This window comes from Rutilus rutilus, assembly GCF_951802725.1.
Source record: "Rutilus rutilus genome assembly, chromosome: 9".
Taxonomy (NCBI): domain Eukaryota; kingdom Metazoa; phylum Chordata; class Actinopteri; order Cypriniformes; family Leuciscidae; genus Rutilus; species Rutilus rutilus.
The window spans coordinates 30,214,834-30,236,445 of NC_140223.1; the positions used below are offsets into that span (position 1 = coordinate 30,214,834).

The 21,612-nt window shown below is 39.5% G+C and overlaps 1 protein-coding gene across 5 annotated transcripts in view; it reads right to left on the reverse strand.

Moving 5' to 3' along the window:
- Positions 1-1,798: 1,798 nt before the first annotated feature.
- Positions 1,799-21,612, reverse strand: part of robo1 (roundabout, axon guidance receptor, homolog 1) — a 323,165-nt gene continuing 303,351 nt past the window's right edge. For 4 of the 5 annotated variants that reach the window (XM_084418215.1, XM_084418216.1, XM_084418217.1 and 1 more), the window contains 13 exons: positions 21,146-21,349; positions 18,356-18,382; positions 17,378-17,420; positions 15,925-16,079; positions 13,525-13,899; positions 12,430-12,540; positions 11,206-11,341; positions 9,803-10,042; positions 9,251-9,723; positions 8,789-8,953; positions 4,909-5,193; positions 4,606-4,817; positions 1,799-2,995 (listed from right to left, as the gene is read on the reverse strand). In XM_084418215.1, coding sequence (XP_084274341.1) covers positions 2,981-2,995; positions 4,606-4,817; positions 4,909-5,193; positions 8,789-8,953; positions 9,251-9,723; positions 9,803-10,042; positions 11,206-11,341; positions 12,430-12,540; positions 13,525-13,899; positions 15,925-16,079; positions 17,378-17,420; positions 18,356-18,382; positions 21,146-21,349 — 2,441 coding nt within the window. In that variant the 3' untranslated portion in view covers positions 1,799-2,980. The remainder of the gene's footprint in view (positions 2,996-4,605; positions 4,818-4,908; positions 5,194-8,788; positions 8,954-9,250; positions 9,724-9,802; positions 10,043-11,205; positions 11,342-12,429; positions 12,541-13,524; positions 13,900-15,924; positions 16,080-17,377; positions 17,421-18,355; positions 18,383-21,145; positions 21,350-21,612) is intronic. The other variant, XM_084418218.1, reaches the window with a different exon arrangement.

Here is a 21,612-nt window from a genome sequence, read left to right on the forward strand (position 1 = left end):
ACAGGAGAAGGCATGCGTTTGGCATTTTAGTTTCTGTACGTCCCAATATTTGTCTGTGGATTTGGAAGTGAAGCGTGCGTATAGTTGTCATAGTGCAGCGGCTCTCAATGGGGATGTGCTGAACACTATACGATTTCAAAATCAACTTGTTAGTGGGTTGCCTAAATGACTAATAGGCCTTAAAGAATCCAGATATAATGAGGCTTGGTGTTGGGTTCTAATAAAAGACATTTATTATGGGCCTTTATATCCTGTCTTTAAGAATACAAACCTAGATTGAATGTAACAAAATCACTATATGGCTTTTGGTTTTAGTCTGGAAAATGCTTGTTTTTGACACTTTAATGTATGCACATATCAGTTTTCCTAGTCAACCAATGTTATGCAAATAATTTTACGTATTGTTGATCCTATGCATGCAATTTATTGCAATATTACAAATTTTGATTTAGTACATATTTATTAGCTACTTTTCAGTTGATGTCCAATGTAAAAAAAAATGTTTTTTTTGTTTTGTTTTTTTACAATCGCTAGTACAGTTTCTTAATACTTTGGTAACTTTCTCTTCACTCTTCACACAGTTCTCATAACCAACTTTCAACTCGGCACAGCAGTTAATTTCACATTGAAAATGTACTAAAATTACCAAAACATTTAATTCATGTTTCAAACCAACTCATTCTCTCAACTCAGCAAACATTTCACCCAACAAACACTTTGTCACTCATTAAACAATGACCTAAAATCACTAACAGCAGGTAGCATTATACAAGATTTTCTTCTTTAGTAAAGTTTCTTTACAAAACAAGAATGACACTGCAGTATGTTCCATAATTTATGTTTACGTTACAGTACAAAATGATTCCCTAAATTATATACATTTTCCCCTTTTTTGTAGTTGTTGACATTGAAAGATTAATCTACATCTAATTGTTTGGACTTTTTAGATTCAGAATTTATTTCAATATGGCATTATTGTAAAAATGTGGCAAATTTCTGACTTATTCAATTTTGTATTATGTTAGGTTTTGAACTGAAGTTTAACAGTTTTGAAAAGAGAATGTAAACGTGCAAATTGGTGTTTGTGTCTAAGTGAAATATGAATTCATGTAATTTGAAAGATCATTGAATGAATTTAATTTTGCAATGATAAATGATCCACAGTTTAGCTCACATAGACTGTTGTGATCACTGTGTGAAGAATTTTGATAGTTACCTAAGTATTGAGAAATTGTAAAAAAAATAAAAAATAAATGTAAATTGAAAGGTTAATACTTGTGTGGATTCAGATTCAGAATATATTTCAATATAATATTACAGTTGAAATGTAGCAATTTTGTATTGTTAGGTTTTGAACTGAAGTTGAACCGTTTTGAAAAGGGTTTGTAAACGTGCAAAAGGTGTATCGATTTTTGGTGGTGGTTGTAATTAGAGCTGCGCAATTTTAGGAAAATTGAGAATCACAATTTTTTGTTTCGAATAGAGATCACGATTCTCCCACAATTCTGAACAGACAACTAAATAAAATAACGTAATTTACTAGAGGTTCTGACAAAATGTTGTAGAATGACTCACTCATAAAGAATTCACTCGTTTCATACTGAATGAAAATCGTTGTCATTTAGGGAAAAGATTGTGCGTGTCTGAATCGAGATCATGATCTTTTTAGATCAATCGTGCAGCTCTAGTAGTAATGTAGTAAAATGTAGTAATGCATAAATAAACCAAAAAAACAAGCAGGTCAGTTTCAGTATTTTGATTTATTTTTTTCTTCATTTTTTTAATGCTTTTTTGTTTTAAGAAACAAATGCTTGCAGATGTCAAATGAATTAACACTCACATCCTCACCCCTTTTATAGCGTGACTGACACAACCAACCCACGAAAGCCGGGTCCTCGGCCAGCCAATCACGACCACCCCAGATTCTCAAACCGACACCCACTTCCTGTTAAGTGCATAATGTAAATCGAAAAAATGATTTCTCTTTTGAATAACGAAAGTGCACAGGTGGAGCAATACTTTCGTAAACATAACATCCCTGCATTATTCCTGTATATTTCTTTCATTTTTGCAGGATATCTTGAGCTGGAATGAGAATCTGGAAAAGACACCGAAGGTCAGGATGCAGGGATTTGTTTCCATTCATTCACTCGTTTGTAAACAGCTTATCCTTTTTTTTTTCTTTTTTTTTTCTCATAACCCTACATCGACAGGTTTAACAAGGCCTTTTGTCGTACCGTCCGCGCTCCCCTCGCGTAAGACAAAAAGGTTAATCAATAACATGGTTCAAAATAAAGTTTAGTGATTGTGCTTTTAAAACCAAAGTCAAACATAGAACAACAAACATCGACAATGACAAAAGAATAACAGTGCATTACAAAAAACAAAAACGAACAAACAATAACCCTCAAAATGTGGCACTTTTCCTGGGGCAGTTTAAACACTATTACAATTTACAACCAGGATGGCGGCTATAAAAAAAAATTATATTAACTGGCGTAATTTAAAATTATTCAAATAAGTCAAGGAAGACAAATTTAATGTACCACAATGGATTATAAAAGACAGTTAGATATGTATACACGTGTATGTACATGTCAGCCTGTCCCTTTGTGCCTGGAGTTTCATTACAGTAACCGCTGACTGACAACCTTCTCGCCAAGGTGAACAAAGCCATAATCAGTTTCAGGAGCTTACGGACGCATCATATTGCATTGGATTCAAAACAAAACTGCTTTAGCCCCCTCTCAAATGTACCCTTCGTTTTTGTTTTGTATGTTTTTTTTTTTTCTTCTTCTGTCTTTTTTTCTTCTTTAAATGCACATTGAAATTAAGGTAAATAAATGAAGAATGGTTGGTCAGTTTTCCAAACGTGACTCTGGGTCGGTTGTTTTCCGATACCACCGAGATGGTCAAACTGCACTGAAGATGGTTGCTGAGGACGTTTAAACAGCCTTTTTTTCTTTTCTTTTTTTTATCTTCAGCTCTCCACCATCTGAAAAAATAAATAAATATTGAAGCATTATAGTAAACATCATACAAGGAAAAAATACACATGTACCATCATGCACATTAACAGTGTTATTTATTATTCTGAATGAACTTTAATTCGTGTTTTATATATATTTCTATTTAGCTTTCAGTTAGTTGCCAAGGCAAAATGTAGTTTTTTCACCTAATATTTTATTTCAGAATTATTTAAATAATTATGTAATTTATGTGCGAGACTTCCCAATGCATTAGCCGGAATAGGTAAATAACTACAAGAATAACAACAAAGTGCACTAATTATTAGGGGTGTGACGAGATCTCGTGCCATGACGGTGTGTGAGGGTGAAGTTAGCATAGAATATGCCACCGCTACGTCTACATTTACACTGTCGTTTTGCTTTTTATAGAAATAAAAACCACTTAATTCAGTTGGATAACGGTCACTTCAATTCCACCCAGCTCATCCAACACAAGCTCGATCATGTGACAAGATGACTGACAATATTCACAGAGTACGCAAAATCAAAAGAGAAACGCGAGCGCGCATTCAAACGCGATTTCAATACCCCACATTTTAAAAGCGGCTTCCTGAAGCATGCGAATATCTCCCAATATGAAAGCCATCTTAGGCTGGGCTGTGCAGTTGTAACCATCTCTATGCTCTGTATCATGCTTGAAGAAAAAATTGGTCTCTATTTGCACTTTGAATATTGAGAGAGTACTTTGATTATGGTTGCACTTAATAAGACTAAGAGAAAACGGTGTTATTAATTTTTTATTTGTACTGTTTTTATTTCTATGATCAATTTGTGGAAAGGAGTTCAGTTAGGAGGTCAAAAGTTTTAGGAGCTCATAAATCGTGCAGTTTTAAGGTCTGAAGAGATGTGGAATCATACAGGAGAGAAGCCAGTCAGTTGAGTTTGTGGCAAAACCTTATACAATGCTTGAGTATTGTCTTTTACAGCATATGATAATTCATACTCAAAATAGAACTGAAATGACATTCATTACAAGATGATTAGTTAAAACACTTCAAATGCAACTGCAGACTATTTTTCTAGTCATGTATTTCATCATTGAGGATTTCTTAAAAATACTGTGTAAAAAATCTCGTGTCTCGTCTTGTGAGCTAACGGTCTCGTCACACCCCTATTAATTATAGAACTATTTGCACTACAAACCAGTATGTTTTTGTACAGGTGAAATAACTGGAAGCGGATGACACAGGAAGCCTCGCACATTCAAGTTACAAATGGCCATGCCTGATTCTCAAGAATCTTAGAAATGCAGATACATTTGGGGTGTCAAATTCTGCTCCTGGAGGGCCAATGTACTGCAGAGTTTAGCTCCAACCTGCCCCAACACATTTGCCTAGAAGTGTCTAGAACACCTTGGCCCTGTTTACACCTGGTATTAAGATGCGTTTTGTTCGATCAGATCACAAGTGGACAATGCAAAATACAGGCGTAAACAGGGTCTAAAAACGTTTTGAGCTTGTCCACTTTTGACCACTTCCAGAGGTAGTCAAAAACCCACTGGACCGGATTTGGTCAAATGCGTTCGAACAGCCTTTAATTCCTTTAAATTCCAGGTAAGTTAGAAGTGAGGACATACCTCAAGCTCCTCCCCATCTATCTGGAAGGCTCCTGTGGTGTTTAGCCCAACATCTACAGGGTTTCTGCGGGCCCCTGGAGCCCCCTCGCCTCTCCGCCGTCCACCGGACCCCCGAGAGGACAGTGAACTGGAGGAGCTGGGCTCCCTCTCTCCACGAGGACTGTGGATGGCAGGGAAAGATGGGCGACTATAAGGTAGGATGTCCTCTGAGCCTGAAAGAGACAAGATAATGAAAAAGGTAGGTAACTTGACCATTATTTATTGTAGGATTTAATGTGAGACAACAGGAATGTAGTGCAGTACCTGGGTGGTGGCGGCTCTTCTGGGCTGCACCGGCATCCTGTTTGCTGCTTTTCCCCGTTCTTTGACCCCTCTGTATATCTTGGCCCTCCCGCCGTTCTGAAGAGCTGGTCCGGGTGTCTGAGCCATCCCGGGGCCTGGGTCCGCCCGGACCCGTTCGCTTGTCTTTGCCATCAGCAGAATTGGATCTGGGTGACATGGCCCCCCGTGGTCCCTCCGGGATAGTTTTGGCCGGGTGTGTTGGAGACTTCAGCATGGCTGGGGGAGGAATCGGAGGAGGTGGAAGATCTGTGAGGAAACAAAATAAATGCCTAGTTCTGTCTTGAAACTCTAGATGGCGCAGGCTGATAGGTCCTTAACGAAAGCTGATGATAATTACAGCGTTAACTACTTGGCACAAGCTGATTGGTTTGTGTCGCATCTGCAGCCAATGAGCTTGATGCTCAACATTTAAATGGCTGGTTAACATTTACTATAGAAGTTTGCAGCGCACTTTGAAACCTTCCCCAGCTCCACCTGGATAAATCTGCTATGGGTAATTGATATATGCTATATGTATTGGCAGTAGCAAGTTCCTGTACTTTCAGCAGCCGCATGAATCTAGAACAACAGCAGTGCAGCAGATCTATTCCATCAAGACTAAATACATTAACATTGTCAATTACATTACCATGCTAAAAAATCTTCTGAGAGTTGTCACAGAAAAGGCATTCACGTTTTTGTGAATGTTTGACAATATCTTGTGTCAGTGTACTAATGCTAGCATTTGCGTTTACGTTTTAGCTCACTCAAGACACGCTATATTCACACATGCTTGTGTCCTTCAGAACCAGACGTTTAGCTAATTGACACCAGAACTCATTTGTCTGGCACCCGGAAGGTGCCATGGAAACACAGCTGTGCCGTTGCATTGCAACCCTCCAAACAGCTGCACGCTGGAGCTCTTTCCCACCGAGGTGCCGCTAGTCAGTCGAGAAACTGTGAATGACGGTTCATCACTGTCACTGGATGTCTCTGCGCTTCCCGTGCCAGTTATTCAGGGTTGTTTACGATTGCTGTTCTTGTTAAATATCATGGCCTAAAAAAAGTCTGTCGGTGATGGATCCTGTAAACTTGTGCCAGGGACGATGAAACCCGATTACATTTTAAATCAGCATGCCCAGAGACACAAATATACCCGTTACGTAAACATTGCGTCACTAAGACGGCTTGATGACTAGTTTAAAAAGTGCTAAAATTGTGCTTGGGCGCTGCGTCAACATTTTTACACATTCAAGGTCAAAGCACACCGAGCGCGTGTCTCGTTTTGTCGGGGAGAGCTTAGCCCACCTTCATCACTGCTCTAACACTCAGCAAAATACGAGAAGGATCAGTCGATCGTGGATGGTTTTTCTAAGTCTTACGGTGTCTTGCAGTAAGTCAGGCGGCGGATCGATGCCAGGGTGAGAGAGACGGGGCACATTTCACAGGGGCGGAAGAGAGCTGTTAGATTTACGAGGGGTCTGTGCTTCATACAACAGCTAGCGCTACTGTCCTTATTTGCTTGTGTAGTTTCTGCGTCGCCATGAAATTACTAGTAAAACATGTCCTCCTTGCTTTTGAATGAAAGCTTTGTCATCGCAGGAATAAATTACTTTTTAAAATAGGAAACAATTGTAATGTTATTTCACAGTGTTGCAGTAAATGCAGCCTCAGTGAGCTGAGACTTTAAACATATTTAAAAAAAATCTAACCAACCCCAAACTATTGAAAGGTAGTGCATGTCTTATAAAATTAAAAATTGCCTGTTACATGAGATAAGATAGCAGTTTTAAATCAACCTGAGCTGCATTCAATCAGGCACATAAAACATATTTCTACTGTCTTCCTGTATTTTATTTTAACTTGGCTGCAGTGCAAAAAAAATGTAATGGTAGCCAACCAACCGAAACCTCTAGAAAATGGCATCAGCTAGAACTAATGGGCAAATGGCATGTCAGCTTGGCTCATGAATAGCTAAATTTAAATTATTCCTACAGATCTGTTTTTAAAGTTTGAAAATAACTGTCGACTTGCATTCTAAGAATATTCATCATTCAAATTCGAAGACCTTGATTTACATGGTCTTGAATTGATTTGCATCTAGAATTCCTTTTTTATAATTCTATATATTTTCTAGTTATGCTCACTACAAAAATATCTAATCAGCTAAAAATTGTTCTGTGAAATTATTTGAAAAACAGCTGGAAAAGTCGTGAAATTGATCCAGCCTACATGTATTCTGTTCCTTTCAGCCGCTTTACGTGTTTTCTAACTCGTATTTGACAACCAAAGACGTCTGACATTCCTGTAGAAAACTTTTTCCTTAATCTGAATAAAAACTTTTAATAGAAAATAAGACAAAGAGAGGGAGGAACGTCTGGAAAAGACTCTTATTTTCTCTCCAGACAGAAGTGGAGGCAGATGAAAGGTTAACAGGGCCTTCTGGAGAGGAGTTGGAGGAGGACGAGATAATAAGCCTGGTGTCACCCAAAGCACTGAGCAAACAAGAGCAAAATTAACAGAGGCGGGAGGGATTGCATGTTTGATGCGTGGTATTTGGGGGGGTTGGTAGGCAATCTGTGTTTCATATCATTTAGTTTTGAGTGTGTTTGTGTGAAACGCATTCAGACGACAAACTCCTCTGTGCGAAACACTGTATTTAAACCTCCCACACAGCGTAGCTCGACTAAGGCCTATCAAATCAAAACGCACATTCAACAGAAACTTCAGCTGACACAGACTGATCAATCTGGGTCTCTTCAGCGGCCAACAGCGAACAAAGACGAGAGAGAGGGAACGGAGAAGATTAGAAGAGGGGGAGGAAGAGATTACAGTGAAGGGAGGGAGCGAAGGACAGATGAGAGGGGCTAGTTGATCTGATAGAGCCAACCAAGGCCTGTGTGTGTCTGATATTAAATCTTAGTGTCAACACACAAGGACAACTGACTCAGTGATGAGACGCAGCAGATGAGAACGTGCACACAAATACACACTTGCACAAATGTGAGCAGAAATTTCAGATGCGTTTGTGAGCACTTGCTTTTTCAGTTCCACACGCATAACATGACCTTTCTGAGGGCTTCAGAGCTTTTCAGAAACTTTGGATCCTGCTGCAATTTCATTAGAGACTCAACAGGACTTGTCGCTTATGACGCACTGTAGCTGGACGCCACTGTTCCACCCCTTCGTGCTCTTCATTATATAGTGTAGGTAATTTGCACATAATATATCTATGGAGTTTTTAATCAACATCAAGATTTTAGATTAAAATGTACTGTATATGAATGAATTATGTTAAACTTATGTTAAACAAATAATCTTTTTGTATGTCAGGCTCATGAGATGAGTTTTGTTAATTTAATATTATATTCTAAGTAAATGCAATATAAAAAAAATAAAAAAAAACATTAATATATATATATATTTGAATATATTTGAATATACATTCATAATGTAAATGATAATACTTTGCTAACATGTTAATGTTTAGTCCCTTTTATTATATATATATATTTTTTTTAAATGAATACATTTTAAGAAAAGAATAACAACAAATGAGATTATAATGTAAATCATATTTATAATGTAAATTATATGTTTGGTAACATTTTAATGTTCAGTGTTTATTTATTTGTAATTTATAATTACAAAATGCAGTTACATTTTAATCTTCCTTTTTATTATTATTTCTTAAAATATTTTTTAATATACTATTCTGGTAATATTTTAATGTTTTTTGTTTTATTTACTTGAGAAATTATTTTAAAAAATTTAAATTAAAATAGTAAACATATTTAGTATTCATGAATCCCATCCCCAATGACAGTGTACAGAGAGCAGAATTGTGTGTGTGTGGACGTACCCTCTGTGTAGGCCTCTCGCCGCTGGTAGCCTGTCTGAGCAGCTGGATGTTGTTTTTGCCTCTTTAGGGGCCTCCTCTGACCCGGGGCTGCGCTAACGTTACTGTCTGTGGACACTGGGCTGCCTGGACGGTGTCCCGCAGGGAGGTTTTGGTATTTCCGTGCTGCTGGCAAATTAGAGGACAGAGAGTTTGCTTAGTTCAGCTCTATTAAAGGCTGCAGATTTGACTACAAATTAATTCAGAAGCTGTGGAATGTATTAAAGTTAGTGTCTTCATTTGAAATCATTAGCATTTAAATTCATGAGCAAATATTAACAACTTTCGGTGGAACACTTCCATATCCTCCATAATGTGTGGCATATCTTTAAGTGAAAATAGAATATTCTGTGGCTTTGTCCCTCAAAAATGTATTCAGGAGGAGGTTTAAAGTCTTGCTAAGAAACGGTATACATGTTCCAGTACCTCCAGACACTGGAAGCTGATGGTGGCCTTTCCCAGGATGCTTTGCCACTCGTAGACCAGCATATTCGGCCGCAGCTGCCACGGCCTGAGCGAAATCAGCATCGGTAAAGAAAGATCCGTCTGACGAGCTGACGGCGCTGGAACGACCCGACGAGGCGTTGTCCTCCTCTGAAGCCGAGCCCCAGCCGTTGATCATAGACCCGGTGACCGAGCTCTCCAGGTCGCAGGTGCTGGAGGCCGGGGTCTGTTCAAGGCCCCGCAGGAGAGCCCTCTGCTGAGGCAAGTGCTGCTGGTGAGGGTGGCTGTGGTGCAGGTGGACTCGAGCCACCTCTGCATCCGTCTCGTCACCCTCTTCCTCGTCCTCTTCTTCCTCCAGGCCATCCGTGTCCAGGCCCAGGGGGCTGGAGATGTAGCCGTACGTGTGCGGCGGGGAGAGAGGGCGTGGTGGAGGGGGTGGGCTCACCAAGAGTCGCCTAACAGACGTCAAATATATCAAAACTAAATGCTGCGGAAGTGGTTTGAAAAGAAAAGCATTAGCGAGCTGTTGCGTACCTGCGCTCATGTAGGTCAGGGTTGTCCTGCAGCATGGGATGCATCTCCTCCTGAGGGGACGGGGTGAGGGTCGCGGTGGACTGGTGACTGTAGGACACGGCGGCAGGGGAGGAAGCCGCTCCCCGTACAGGAGGCGTAGGTCCGCGCTCCAGCTCCACCTCTTCCTCCTCCTCTTCAAGCTCGTCAGGCTGCAGATACATCCGAGATGGCGGCAAAGGGCACTGCAGGTCTGTGTCATAACTGAAGACCGAACAAAAGAACGTGATTAGAACATAAAATAGGGACATATTTAGAACCGTCTATCTTGAGTTTCCCACTTATAAATTGTGATGTTTGTGCCTAATCATGTTAGGTTTTAATGTTTACTAAACACTTTTTTTATAATAATAGTAATTATATCAATAATTTATATATTAATACAATTTATTAATTTAAAATGAATAAATACATATTATTAAAATTTTTTATATATATATATATATATATATATATATATATATATATATATATATATATATATATAAACATTTAATATTATTTAAATTCACACATTTTAAAATAATAATAATTCATAATATTAAATAAAAATAATAATATATTCATAAATTAATAATAATATTATTAGGGCTTGATGTTAACTTTATTTGCTCACCAGTAACTGTGGCTAGTGGTTTTCCAAAGTTACTTGGTTTGACATGTATACCATGAGGAAAAACTTCCATTTAGATATTTTTTATATTATCTGATAATTTGGCGGCAGATAAATTAGGCTGCTGTCACTTTAAGACCTGACGCATGGCTCCATTATACTGTTACACATGCGTTTTCTTTCTCAACTGTTTACGTTCATTTAAAACTGACTGCGTTTACATGAATACTCGCCAAGACCGGCATTTTGACATTATTTTGTGTGTATTTGACTGTTTAAGTGCAAAAAGCAGCGAAGAAAACCCTCAATTTAATAGTGAGAAGCAGCTTTATGAGCACTTTGGATGTGAGCGTAAAATGCGGGAATGAGTCAAATTATGCGCAATCGCAAGCCGAAATTCAAGCCCTGTAATACCAACAATATTAATACAGAGAAAATGAAACGAGTGGGTGAGGGGAGGCGGGTTTGTGTATCAACTCGCTCAAGCGAGAAAGTGCAGCTGGGGTCTTTTATCTATTCTGTGGGAAATAAGTATTGAAAGTGTTTCAGATTTTTCAGTTTTGATATGTATCAACACTACATTGCACTTAGTTTATTATTTCAGGTGCCTTTTTAAAAGACTACAATTGAAAAATGTATATATTATATATAAAATTCAACCCACCAAAGTGGCTAGGAGTGACATTGTTACACGCCACTGCTGAAATTTGTATTTCACACCAAAAGTGAAAACCTGTTTGTGTGTTGACCTCACCTGTCGTCCATCGAGAGTGTGTATTCCTGACATGGTGGTGGATTAACCGGAGGCGGCGGCAACAGTTCGGTCCAATTCATTGTGTTCTGTTTGGCCTGTTTAGTTGTTCGCCCACCTTTTTTCTGCCCTTGACTTCCTGTAAAGCAAACAAAAACACAAACAGCTATAGTAGTTCTTAGCCCACAATGCCATCTGAACTCATAAATTAATTTGATTGCAAACCAAAATGGGTTTATAAACTCTGGTTCATTTCATTTTCTGTTAGTTTGTTTGCTGAGCTTGATGCATGTGTGAATCAAATGGCACTTTTACACTCAGGAGAAGCAACATTAATGACACCCACACCATAATTTATGCGGTGTAAAACGCTTATGTGCATTATCTCTCTATTTGTAATTAACGCTGCGCTCTCCATCAAAAATGAGTCATTTTTCAAAACTAACACTCTCCATTGCCCAGAGGAGAGGTAGAGTGAGAGAACATTAAAAAGAGAAACATTGGAGGCCAATTAACAGAAAGGAATTAAAATTCAGAACCAATGAGCTGTGAGGACCTCCACGCACTCAGACCCTCTCTTTAATTACCTGAACTTCAAATACAATATAAAAATAGATACGATGCATTACGCTAGCAGCCTTGCATGCGCCGCAGAATGGGGCTCATTTATCTTTGTCCCGCAACAAACACCAGCTTTCTGACAACATTATCCCCCCTTTCTTTGAGTCGGATGGATGAAAGCCGGAGTAATTAATGACGGTGGGGCGAAACGCAAAAAGGGAGGGAGGATATCCTCCAAATCAGAAACATCCCCGGAAAATGCGGCAGACCTTAGAAATCTGCAGGGAACATGGTTTTAACTAAAGAAATTAGGAATGAGGGAGTGATTGTTGCTGCCGTGTTTAAGATATGCGGCCGTGCACCTCAGAAATCATGAGGAAGAATCACCCCCTTTTGTTCTGACATAAATGTTTCTCTTTGTTCCCCGCAGTTTCTCAACAATGAGCAAACGATTTGAAAATGTCCTGTTTTGCATATGATTTACTGCCTCTTGAAGTGATGAAAAGGCTCAGAAATAATGGAAATGAAAAGAAAATAGAATAATGGGTAAATTGCGAATGTTTAGTAGGTTATGTATGCAGGTTTTGTAAGAAATTTACCATCGGTTGGTTGGTTGGATGGATGAACAGATAGATAGATCAACAGAACAATAGACGGATGTCTTACCAGAGGTGCTGCTTCCCCTGTCCGAGCTGCTGTAGGTTCCTCCTGTGAGGGCGTCCTGGGCCTGGTTATAGGGGATGGTGACTGAGATGGGACCCTCACCCCGGTAGTGGTCTAAGGAGTTACAGTCAAGAGATTGAGTTTTCATTATATACCAGAGTAACTGAATAAAAATTATTTTGTGAACTAGACGAATGAAAGCTCTTATAAAAGCAGACACTTTAAAAGAGAACGCATCAGAGTGGAACATCAGACAGTCGAGTGGTAAAAGGTTACAAAAGGGTTTCAGTCATAAGCTGTTATGACTTGTTGGTGACTGGTTTCAATTGTCTACCAAGTGTGAAATATCACACCCACACACACACAGTTAGATTCATGCAAGTTGAGTTAGAAAGCAAACACAATTACCTTTTTAGTGGCACAATATAAAGCAGCAGATAATGGATAGCTTTGAGCTTGAGTTACATTCCCCCTTATTTGTACAGTAATCTAAGATCTCTGGCTTCACACTGTTCTGAGACATCCGACACTTCACAGCCTCCTCTTTACCTTCATCCCCATCCAAACAGTAAAACAACTGCCATAAATATGGATTAAGTTGACTAGCAGAGCGTCGAGTTAAATTACACATATACACAACACGAGCAGCTGTGACAGATATAAAAGGGGTTCGAAAGTCAAAGAGCCAGAAATGTAAAGGTGCCAGAGATGCTATTAAGTATCAAAATTGCGTAACACTTTTATTACGGTCTGAACATGAGGAGACAATTATTCAATAAGACAAGAAGAGCAACAATTTGATGATGCACCTTTGTGGTAAACCCAGAAAACACGGCATGGGTTTCTTTGAAGACTTTGAACTCGTCTTCACGAACAAATTTTAATAAACCTGCTTTAACTTTTTGGGTACGTTTTGAATATGAGGAGACAACTGAATAACAAGACCAGAAGTGCAGCAATTTGATGACACACCTTTGTGGTAAACCCAGAAAACACGGCATGGGTTTCTTTTAAGACTTTGAACTTGTCTTCACGATCAAATTTGAATAAATCTGCTTTAACTTTTTTTGGGACCGCAATTAAATCCACAGAACTCACCCTTGTTCAGTTTGTTTTGTTCCATGACGTTATACTGCAGTGGTGTGTTGATGTCGGCCTGTTTCTGAGGCGTTCCCTGGCTGCTCTTCCAGCTCTGCTTCTCGTTAAGGTCCGCACTTCCTCCTCCACTTCCGCAGCTACTGCTGTTCATGTTGTTGTTGGCCAGGCTGGACTGGATGAGCTGGGTGGTGGCATAGGGCGTGGGCTGACCACCGGGTCCCACGAAACGGCCGTCCTTCAGGTTGGGGCTGTTGAAGGTCTTCATCTCGTTGATCTTGTTGGAGAGGTCCACGTCGCTGTAAAGGCCTGTGTCTGGAGCCAGCAGGTTGCTGGCCTTGTTGTCCATTTGGTTGCTGTAGTTGGCAATGCAGTCAGCTGGACGATAGAAGGAGGGGTAAGACATTTTGATAGCCAAAGGACTTGGTAGACTGTTTAGGACCTATGGATTTGAAAACTAATGGATGAAACTCATGGAGCGAAGACACTAGGTTGGTTTTAAAATGCAGATTAGCTTTAAAACCGAGAATGATGTGTTCAGACAGAAAGGATACTTGGAACCAAAAATTTCTAAGATGATGTGGATCACCCGAAATTCAAATACTAAGATAAAACTCCCTGATACCGTACAATCTATTTTTTCCCTAGTCCACAACACAAGCCAAGCGTGTCACTTTAAGTTTCTCGAGCTGCCGCGCGAAAGGCATCCCGGCTCATCAAGCAGGATGTTCCAACACGTCCGAATCAAAAGCCTCCAAAACGAGGAACGCTGTAAAAGCCCATCCTCTGACAGATCCAATTTTCCCCGGCTCATAAAATATTCAAATCCTCCCTGGGATCTGAGCAAGAAGCTTGGCGCGTAAATACCGCGGCCTGCCATTGGACAGATTTCGAGCGTAGCTCATGTTTCCATAAGTAGGAACGGCTCTGCACTTCAAAGGTTGACGTATCAATGATAAAAGATCCCATGGAATGAGACAAACTAAGTCGTAAGTCTTTCCAGAGAAGCCCTGTGGGTACTGATCCGGTTAATATCCTGGAGATTTTTTAGTATTTGGCACACCAGGCAAGCGGGTGTCAAGCTTTTAACATGTCATGCTGTGAGAATCACTCAACATTTATCCTTCATTCCTGCTTTGATGAAGGCGACATGGATAAAAATCTGTTAGTGAAAACACTCCAAATAAACGGATATCAAAGGTAAAGCAAAGCTTTTGGGTTAGAATAGCCCCATCTATGGTTTCTATGAATGGTATGAACAAACACAAAGCCTAATCCTCAGGTCTACCCATGAATATGGGAGCATATTTCTTATATTCAATAGAAAGACATTTTTCTAAAAGGATTGGATCCATTTAAGGGTTCTGTAATGAATGAAATGCTCTTAGCCAATGGCTTAGTCACACAAGCTGATATCTGGGAACAAAAAAGCTCTTGTAGTAACGTTTAAATATCATTAAATGAACCAACAGTGACACCGCTGTCCAAACTAAGACTTGCTTTGTGAAAACTGGGTGACTGTAAATTAACACTACTTTGTCACTTTCAGTGTATGTGTCTCTTTGGACTCACGAGTCAACCTGGCGTTCTTTTGTTTGTAAAGTAACTTGCTGACTCCTGAAATAAAGCCACCTGGAGGTGCTCCATCACTCCTCCTCTTTCCTCGCCCTTTCTTTTTCTTTTTTTTCTCTCTCAGGTCTATTTTGACCTCTGTTACTACTCCTGGTTTCCTGAATAAGCGAGCACTTAGAGAAACTGCATTAAAAGGTTCTAACGGCGGTATGGAAATCAGGCGGCTGATGGGATTAGCTGGACTACAGCCTGCAGGGCCTTTTCAATATCGGGAGCTTTTATTTTCCCTAAAAGTCCACGTTCCAACAAATCACACAGTCGTGTGTCAAAGGAAGGACACAATACTTATATTGCATTCCATTAAACTTGGAAAGTTGGAATTTCCTGCTTGGAACGGTGCAATAGAACACCACTTCTTCCAAGCTGGAAACTTCAGTGGAAATTAATAAGCCAAAACTTCAATGAGATTTAGGAAAAAGGCATTGCACGAACACGGTGGTAAAAGAGGGAAATGATCACCGTTAATGGTAATTGGTTGCTTTAATTCAAATAAAACACATCATTTAGTCACAGTTACCATAATAAAACCTGTTTAGCAAGTCTTTTCCTCAATTGTAAGTAAGTCTTTCAGAGATCGTCTTTCCTCACTTGACGCTTTGGGTAAAAGTGCTTACTAAATGAATAAATGTGAAAAATAATCTCTATTGATAATCATAATTTTGTTTCTTTAAACATCAGCTTCCATGCATTTTAAACTAAAATGCTACATGTTTGGAAGTGCAAGATAAAGTGGAATATTTGTACACCACTACAACAACGAGACAGGCTTACCTGGGCGGCTGTAGGTGGCCAGGTTGCTATCACTGTTTCCGTTGCTCCCGGTGCAGCAGTTGATGGTGCAATCGTTGTGATTGGAGCAGCTGTTGGGCCAGGTGTCCGCAAGCCAGGGCTGGGTTGCCGGTTCACCTATATTCAATAAACCCGGCCTAAAAAACACAGACACAATGTGATTTATTACAAACTTTAATTTGGAAACGGTAAATGCACAAGGTACCCAGTCTTGTTTTAATTAGGTTTTTAGACTTTTTGTCACTTTTATTGGCTCAATACGGACAGGAATCATTTTAGGCCAACGCAGTAACATTGAAGTTTTAGGGCTGGGCTAACTGTTTGTCTGACCAGTGGCAGGCAGAGGGAAAACCATTCCATTTGGTGGTGCTGAAATGACACACTTCAGCTTTAAATAAGAAGCCCGTCCCATCTTCTTCTATCCCAGTGCATCTCTCAGGGCTGTATCTGTGCTAAATGGATTGTTTGCGCTCGAGTTGCTCGTGGCTGATGACACCGTTTCCCTGAGGCCTCGTGACCGTTAGATCTCTGTGTGGATTACCCAAGCACTGGAGAACATTGCTGCTCCAGCCTGGGAAAGAAAAACACGAATGAACCGAGCCATCGCTAAAGGAAGAGAGCTTGGAGCTCTAAGCGCATGCCAGGGTGTCACAGTCAATCACCATGATCTCAAGAACTGGAGAAGGCTCTGGGTAAACTCATATATGAATACACCCAGAGCCGTAGTAACCGTTTCTAAATAATCTTGCACTTAAAGTATGAGATTTTGTATTTCAAAACACTGTTTTTTGTTAGACAATTGGCTAATGTGATAAAACAAGGTCACATTAAAATGATTCAGAGGAAACGGATTCAGAGATTTTTTTTTAGGGACGTTTATCAAAGGCACAAAAAGAACATCAAAGAAAGAGTTTTGTGCAACGTGATGCTTCAAAGCAAGCGCTCATGCCTTATATCCCTGCAGCATGGTCTGTCTCTTTCTTGTATTTTTCTAACAGACTCTTTAAGCTTCAAAACCGGCGTAAACCTTTCCTCCAGGCAAGGGCAAAGACCTCCTCAATGAAAAGATAGACTTTAAAAGACGTCACAAAGGGAAAGACAAACTAAGTATCGTCTGCAACTATTCAAACAAGGACAAAGATGTAACACATGCACAACTGCACATGAGCATGGGTGCACCTGCATGCAAAATTATTCCATTAACATGGTAGAAATGAAGGGCTTTTGTCTCATTTGGGCTCTGCAGGACTCCGTCTCAATGTACAACCTCCAAAGGCGTCTTTGCCAAGACAAAAATGCCCCCCAGTGTCAACAAAATGCAACTACACTACAGTACACACCCTCCACATGGACATTGTTGGCTCCTGATGAATATTAGCGTGGCTATTTTAAGGTGTTAAGTAACAAACGTGTTTTTTTTTAAAGAACATCTCACCTTCCCGCACTGCTGACGGCCTCTCCTCCTCTCTGATAGGCCACTGTAGATAAAAGAAATTACATTAATGAAGAAAAAACAACATAAAATGTATTTTAAATGCATCCTTTTGTGTTCCACAGAAGAAAGTAAGTCATACAGGTTTTGAAAAAAACGTAGTTGAATAAATGATGGCATATTTTTAACAATTTCAAGCTAAGAATGCTCATCCAAGCTTGCATATTTTCTTTCATATCTTGCAAGCCCCTGCGTTTCAATTAAAACCAGTAAACGTATGGAAATAAAGCTTGCTTGGTTGAATTTGCTACTAAAAACAAGCGTTCTCTTTCTCAATCATCAGTGCCTCTCTCGCCCCTTTAATAAAAAACTCCCAAAACTAGTTGAGTCAACAGCAGTTACAGAGAGATTGCACGAGATGAGAAATAATGAAAGGGTCTAAGTGTCTTTCTCTGGCATGTAAAAGTCATCCGAGTTCAATCCTCACGCTAGGCCAGTTCCTCTCTTCGTCTAATTGGCCACAAAACTTCTGATGTCACAGCTTCCTATCCAGCGTTAGCGCTTTGATCAGCTCCTTTACCAGTTCTAAAAGCCCTCTTTAGTCAAGCACTCTTCTCTTTAAGCACTTTCCTCCCTCTCTGTCTTTTATTTCTGACTTCGTTTTATGCTGACAAGTCCATGCGACTGAAGTTCTCTTTGATTATCCATGTAAACCTCAGACTGGGGTTCCTTTCTTGTGGCGAGATGTATTTTTAAAGAGAGCCCGTGCCTCCCACACTTTCGCCCGGTGGTGTCATATTTGTTTTGAGTTCTGCTGGGCAGAACGAACGTGACTGAAGCCAGTGTTGAGGGACACTTCATTACAATGGCTGGAAAACATTATACCGCAGTGCACTTTCCAACTCCACTGGGCAGGAAGTCGTCACACTCTAGGGATTGTGGGAATGATGTGCATATGTGCTGTGAGGAAGGTGTGATTACCTGTGGGGGTGAAGGTGAAGGAGGGCACTGCAGACACACAGAACAAAGAGAAAGAAAAAGAATGCATTATTCATCAGATTCATATTTAGGATTGTTATTATTCAAAAAATGAACGATTCATCATAGCAGTACTGTGCTGTTATTGGAAAAAGTTTTCAATAAGGCATTTGTCATCATATTTTAGAGTCTCTGATGTAACAGGTCTGTTACCAATTACACAGAACATTAAAACCTCATCATAAATACAGAGTTCATTTCATTCTCCTTGTCATCTGATCTCTGTGGTTTTACAGTTGTGGGTTTGTGTGTTTTATTCACTCTATATATCTGCATAGAGGAGAAAATATTGATATCTAGATTTTAGGGTATTCAGAGTGGTTGCTTATACTTGCCCAAGTAAAACGAGTTCTCTTAACTATATTTTGTCACTATATGTGGAATTGTAAATATAGAATTTTCCCTCAATTTATATGAATTTTTATCATCCGCAAGGTGAAAATAGCAAGTTTGATTACAGTGTCAATAGTAACACTGATACTTGCCACAAAAGCTCCACTAAATGTAATTTAAACATGATAAAATAAATCATATTTAATGTTATATAGTATTATTACTATAAATCATTCATATAATTATATTAATATAATGCATTTATTTTAATGTAATTTAATAATAATATTTTTATATAAAATGTTTATTTATTAAATATTTTTATTTTATTTTATTAAACTTTTTTATTTATATTAATTAAAATGTTTAATTTAAATAAAAAATATTACATTACATTAATCCAGACACGTAACATCAGATGGCAAGCATTCGTGCCAGGCTGCACTTTATTAACTTTGACTTAAATCTATTATAACACATGCCCCTCGATCTGATTTAAAATCTAGTTTCTTTCATGTTGATCAAAGGCTCCAATAAGCAGATGAACACGGCTGAATCAATCTGAGCGATATGGGGTCAGAATTCATAATAAACAGCCCATCAGAAACATCAAAGTATCAGCGCAGGAAGCTGTTGCGCGTGATGCCGTCAGGATTGTTTTTTTGCCAGCGTTACATTGATACATCAGAATTCAACACCTGCTGTCTTCACCTTCTCATCTTCGCATATTTACGGGAAAACAACCTTTAAAATTGTCAGCCGCCGCCGTCCTTTTCAAATGTCACGTTTATCGGCTGCGCCGTTCTGGTTCTTGGCAGTGCTCTGAGAAAAGATGAGTCTAATAGATTGGCCAGTTTTTTTGGGGTGATTTTATCCTGTATGCATGATGGTTTTGAAGCAGAAGTAGATTGACGCTTGGCAGGCCAAATGCAGCATGGGAAAAATATAATTTGATGGACGATAAGTAAATCAAATCTCGGAGGTCTGGGGATGATCTGTGTATTTAAACAATTTATCACACACTCGCAGGTAAACGCACGATACACGATACATCTTTCCCAGCCACATCACCCCGTTCCACCCGGAAAACAGATTACCACTTCATGTGTTTACTATTATCCTCCTTTGCTCAAACACGTTCACGCTTAAGAGACTCGCAGCAACCGGTTCAAACATGGCAACCTGTGGATTCTTGTGGCTTGCAGAGCAATACAGGAAGTGGGAAAGTCTTTAGTAGCTCAAAAACCAGAGGTCAGAGGCCCTTCCTGGTGTTAAAAGTCATTTTTTTCAGGCACAAAAGACGCTACTTTTTGACATACTTTCTGCAAGGCATAAGTTTATACTATCATGCACAACTGTATTGCTTCTAAGCTTCCAAGACTAGATAACATGGTTATAACTAACTAGACTAAGAGATGACTGGACTTAATAACATTTCTTTAAGTTTGCAAGCCATACAAGCACATATCCACAAGTAATCCTTATAATGTTGAGCCTTGCAATTAGTCTTTGTGTCGTGTAAGATATGTTTTATATAATTCCACTAGCATTTCAGAAAGAATGTTTCTTTAAAAGCTGCCTGTCAACCTCCTGCAGTTGTCAAAACAAGAAGTTGTTGAGTCATCCTGGTAAATGAATTCAGGTGCTCTCAACCTTGAAAAATGGACATATTCATTTTGGCTTTTTTTTTTTTTGTGCTCTTGTGGTCGACACGTTCAATTAACTTGAATGCGTCCCAGCCTTGGGAGTCTATGAATGCTAACGCTAATGAATGGCTTGGATCTTTTCCTTTAGATTCCTGCCAATAAACATTCCATTAGCTTCATGTCCTTGAGACACGCTAGCTATACCAGCATTGTTCCGTTCACCATCTCTGTCATCTCTTCAATGAAGGAGAAAACGGAAAGAAAGCTCTGAATTTCGACTGTAAGGAATTCATTGTGATTCATCAGGGTCAAACGAGGAAACGGCTTTTTAAAAACACTGGATTTCTATGGCCGTGAAGAGATCAGACTCATCTACAGGCTAAGTCAAGTATTTTCATACTAGCTTTAATAAAAGAGCCTAACGTTTGGGATTAAACCTGAGACAACACAAGCCAAACACGACACTACCAGAGGAAGAAAAGAAGATAGTCGATCGTAAAACGATCAAACATCTGCCTCTGACTAACACATGAACACACAGACTCCATATTAAAAGATCAGATGAGAGACACGCCACGCCTTCTTAATAATAGCTCAGAAACTCATAATTATTAGGTTGGGGTGACTAACCTCTTACTGATGTTATATTTGATGTATTTTTAAATCGTTATGTGCGAATACACTGTCAAATCAGTAGTTTAGCATCAGCAGCGCTGAAAGAAACGTCCTGAACTTCTGAAGTGAGTGGACTGACCTTTGCGGATGCCGGCGTAGCTGCTGCTCAGGCCGTTTCTCTTCTTACGGTGACGGTAGAGCCAGATGCTGAAGACCATGAGGATGATCCAGCAGGCTGCGCCGATGCCTGCGATGAAGGCCGGCTGGCGGACCACGTCCGAGATCTGCTGAGAAATCGTGTTCTCATCGTCCAGCGGCGGCGGGAGAACGCGACCCGACGAGTCTGAGATAAAGACGATGAGAAATGAAACATTTGACATAAACCATATCACTGATGCAAAAATTAAAGGAATAATCCAGGTTATATACACCTGCAGCAAAAAAGTGTTTTGTACTGTAGCCTTTGGCTTGCTCAGTTGGGGATATTTTGGGGATATTTAATTTTATCAATCAATAAATTCCACTAGAAACAAACCTTGTTGTATTATTTTAATGTAATACTGTGAAGCTGCTTTGATACAATCTGTATTGTGAAAAGCGCTATAC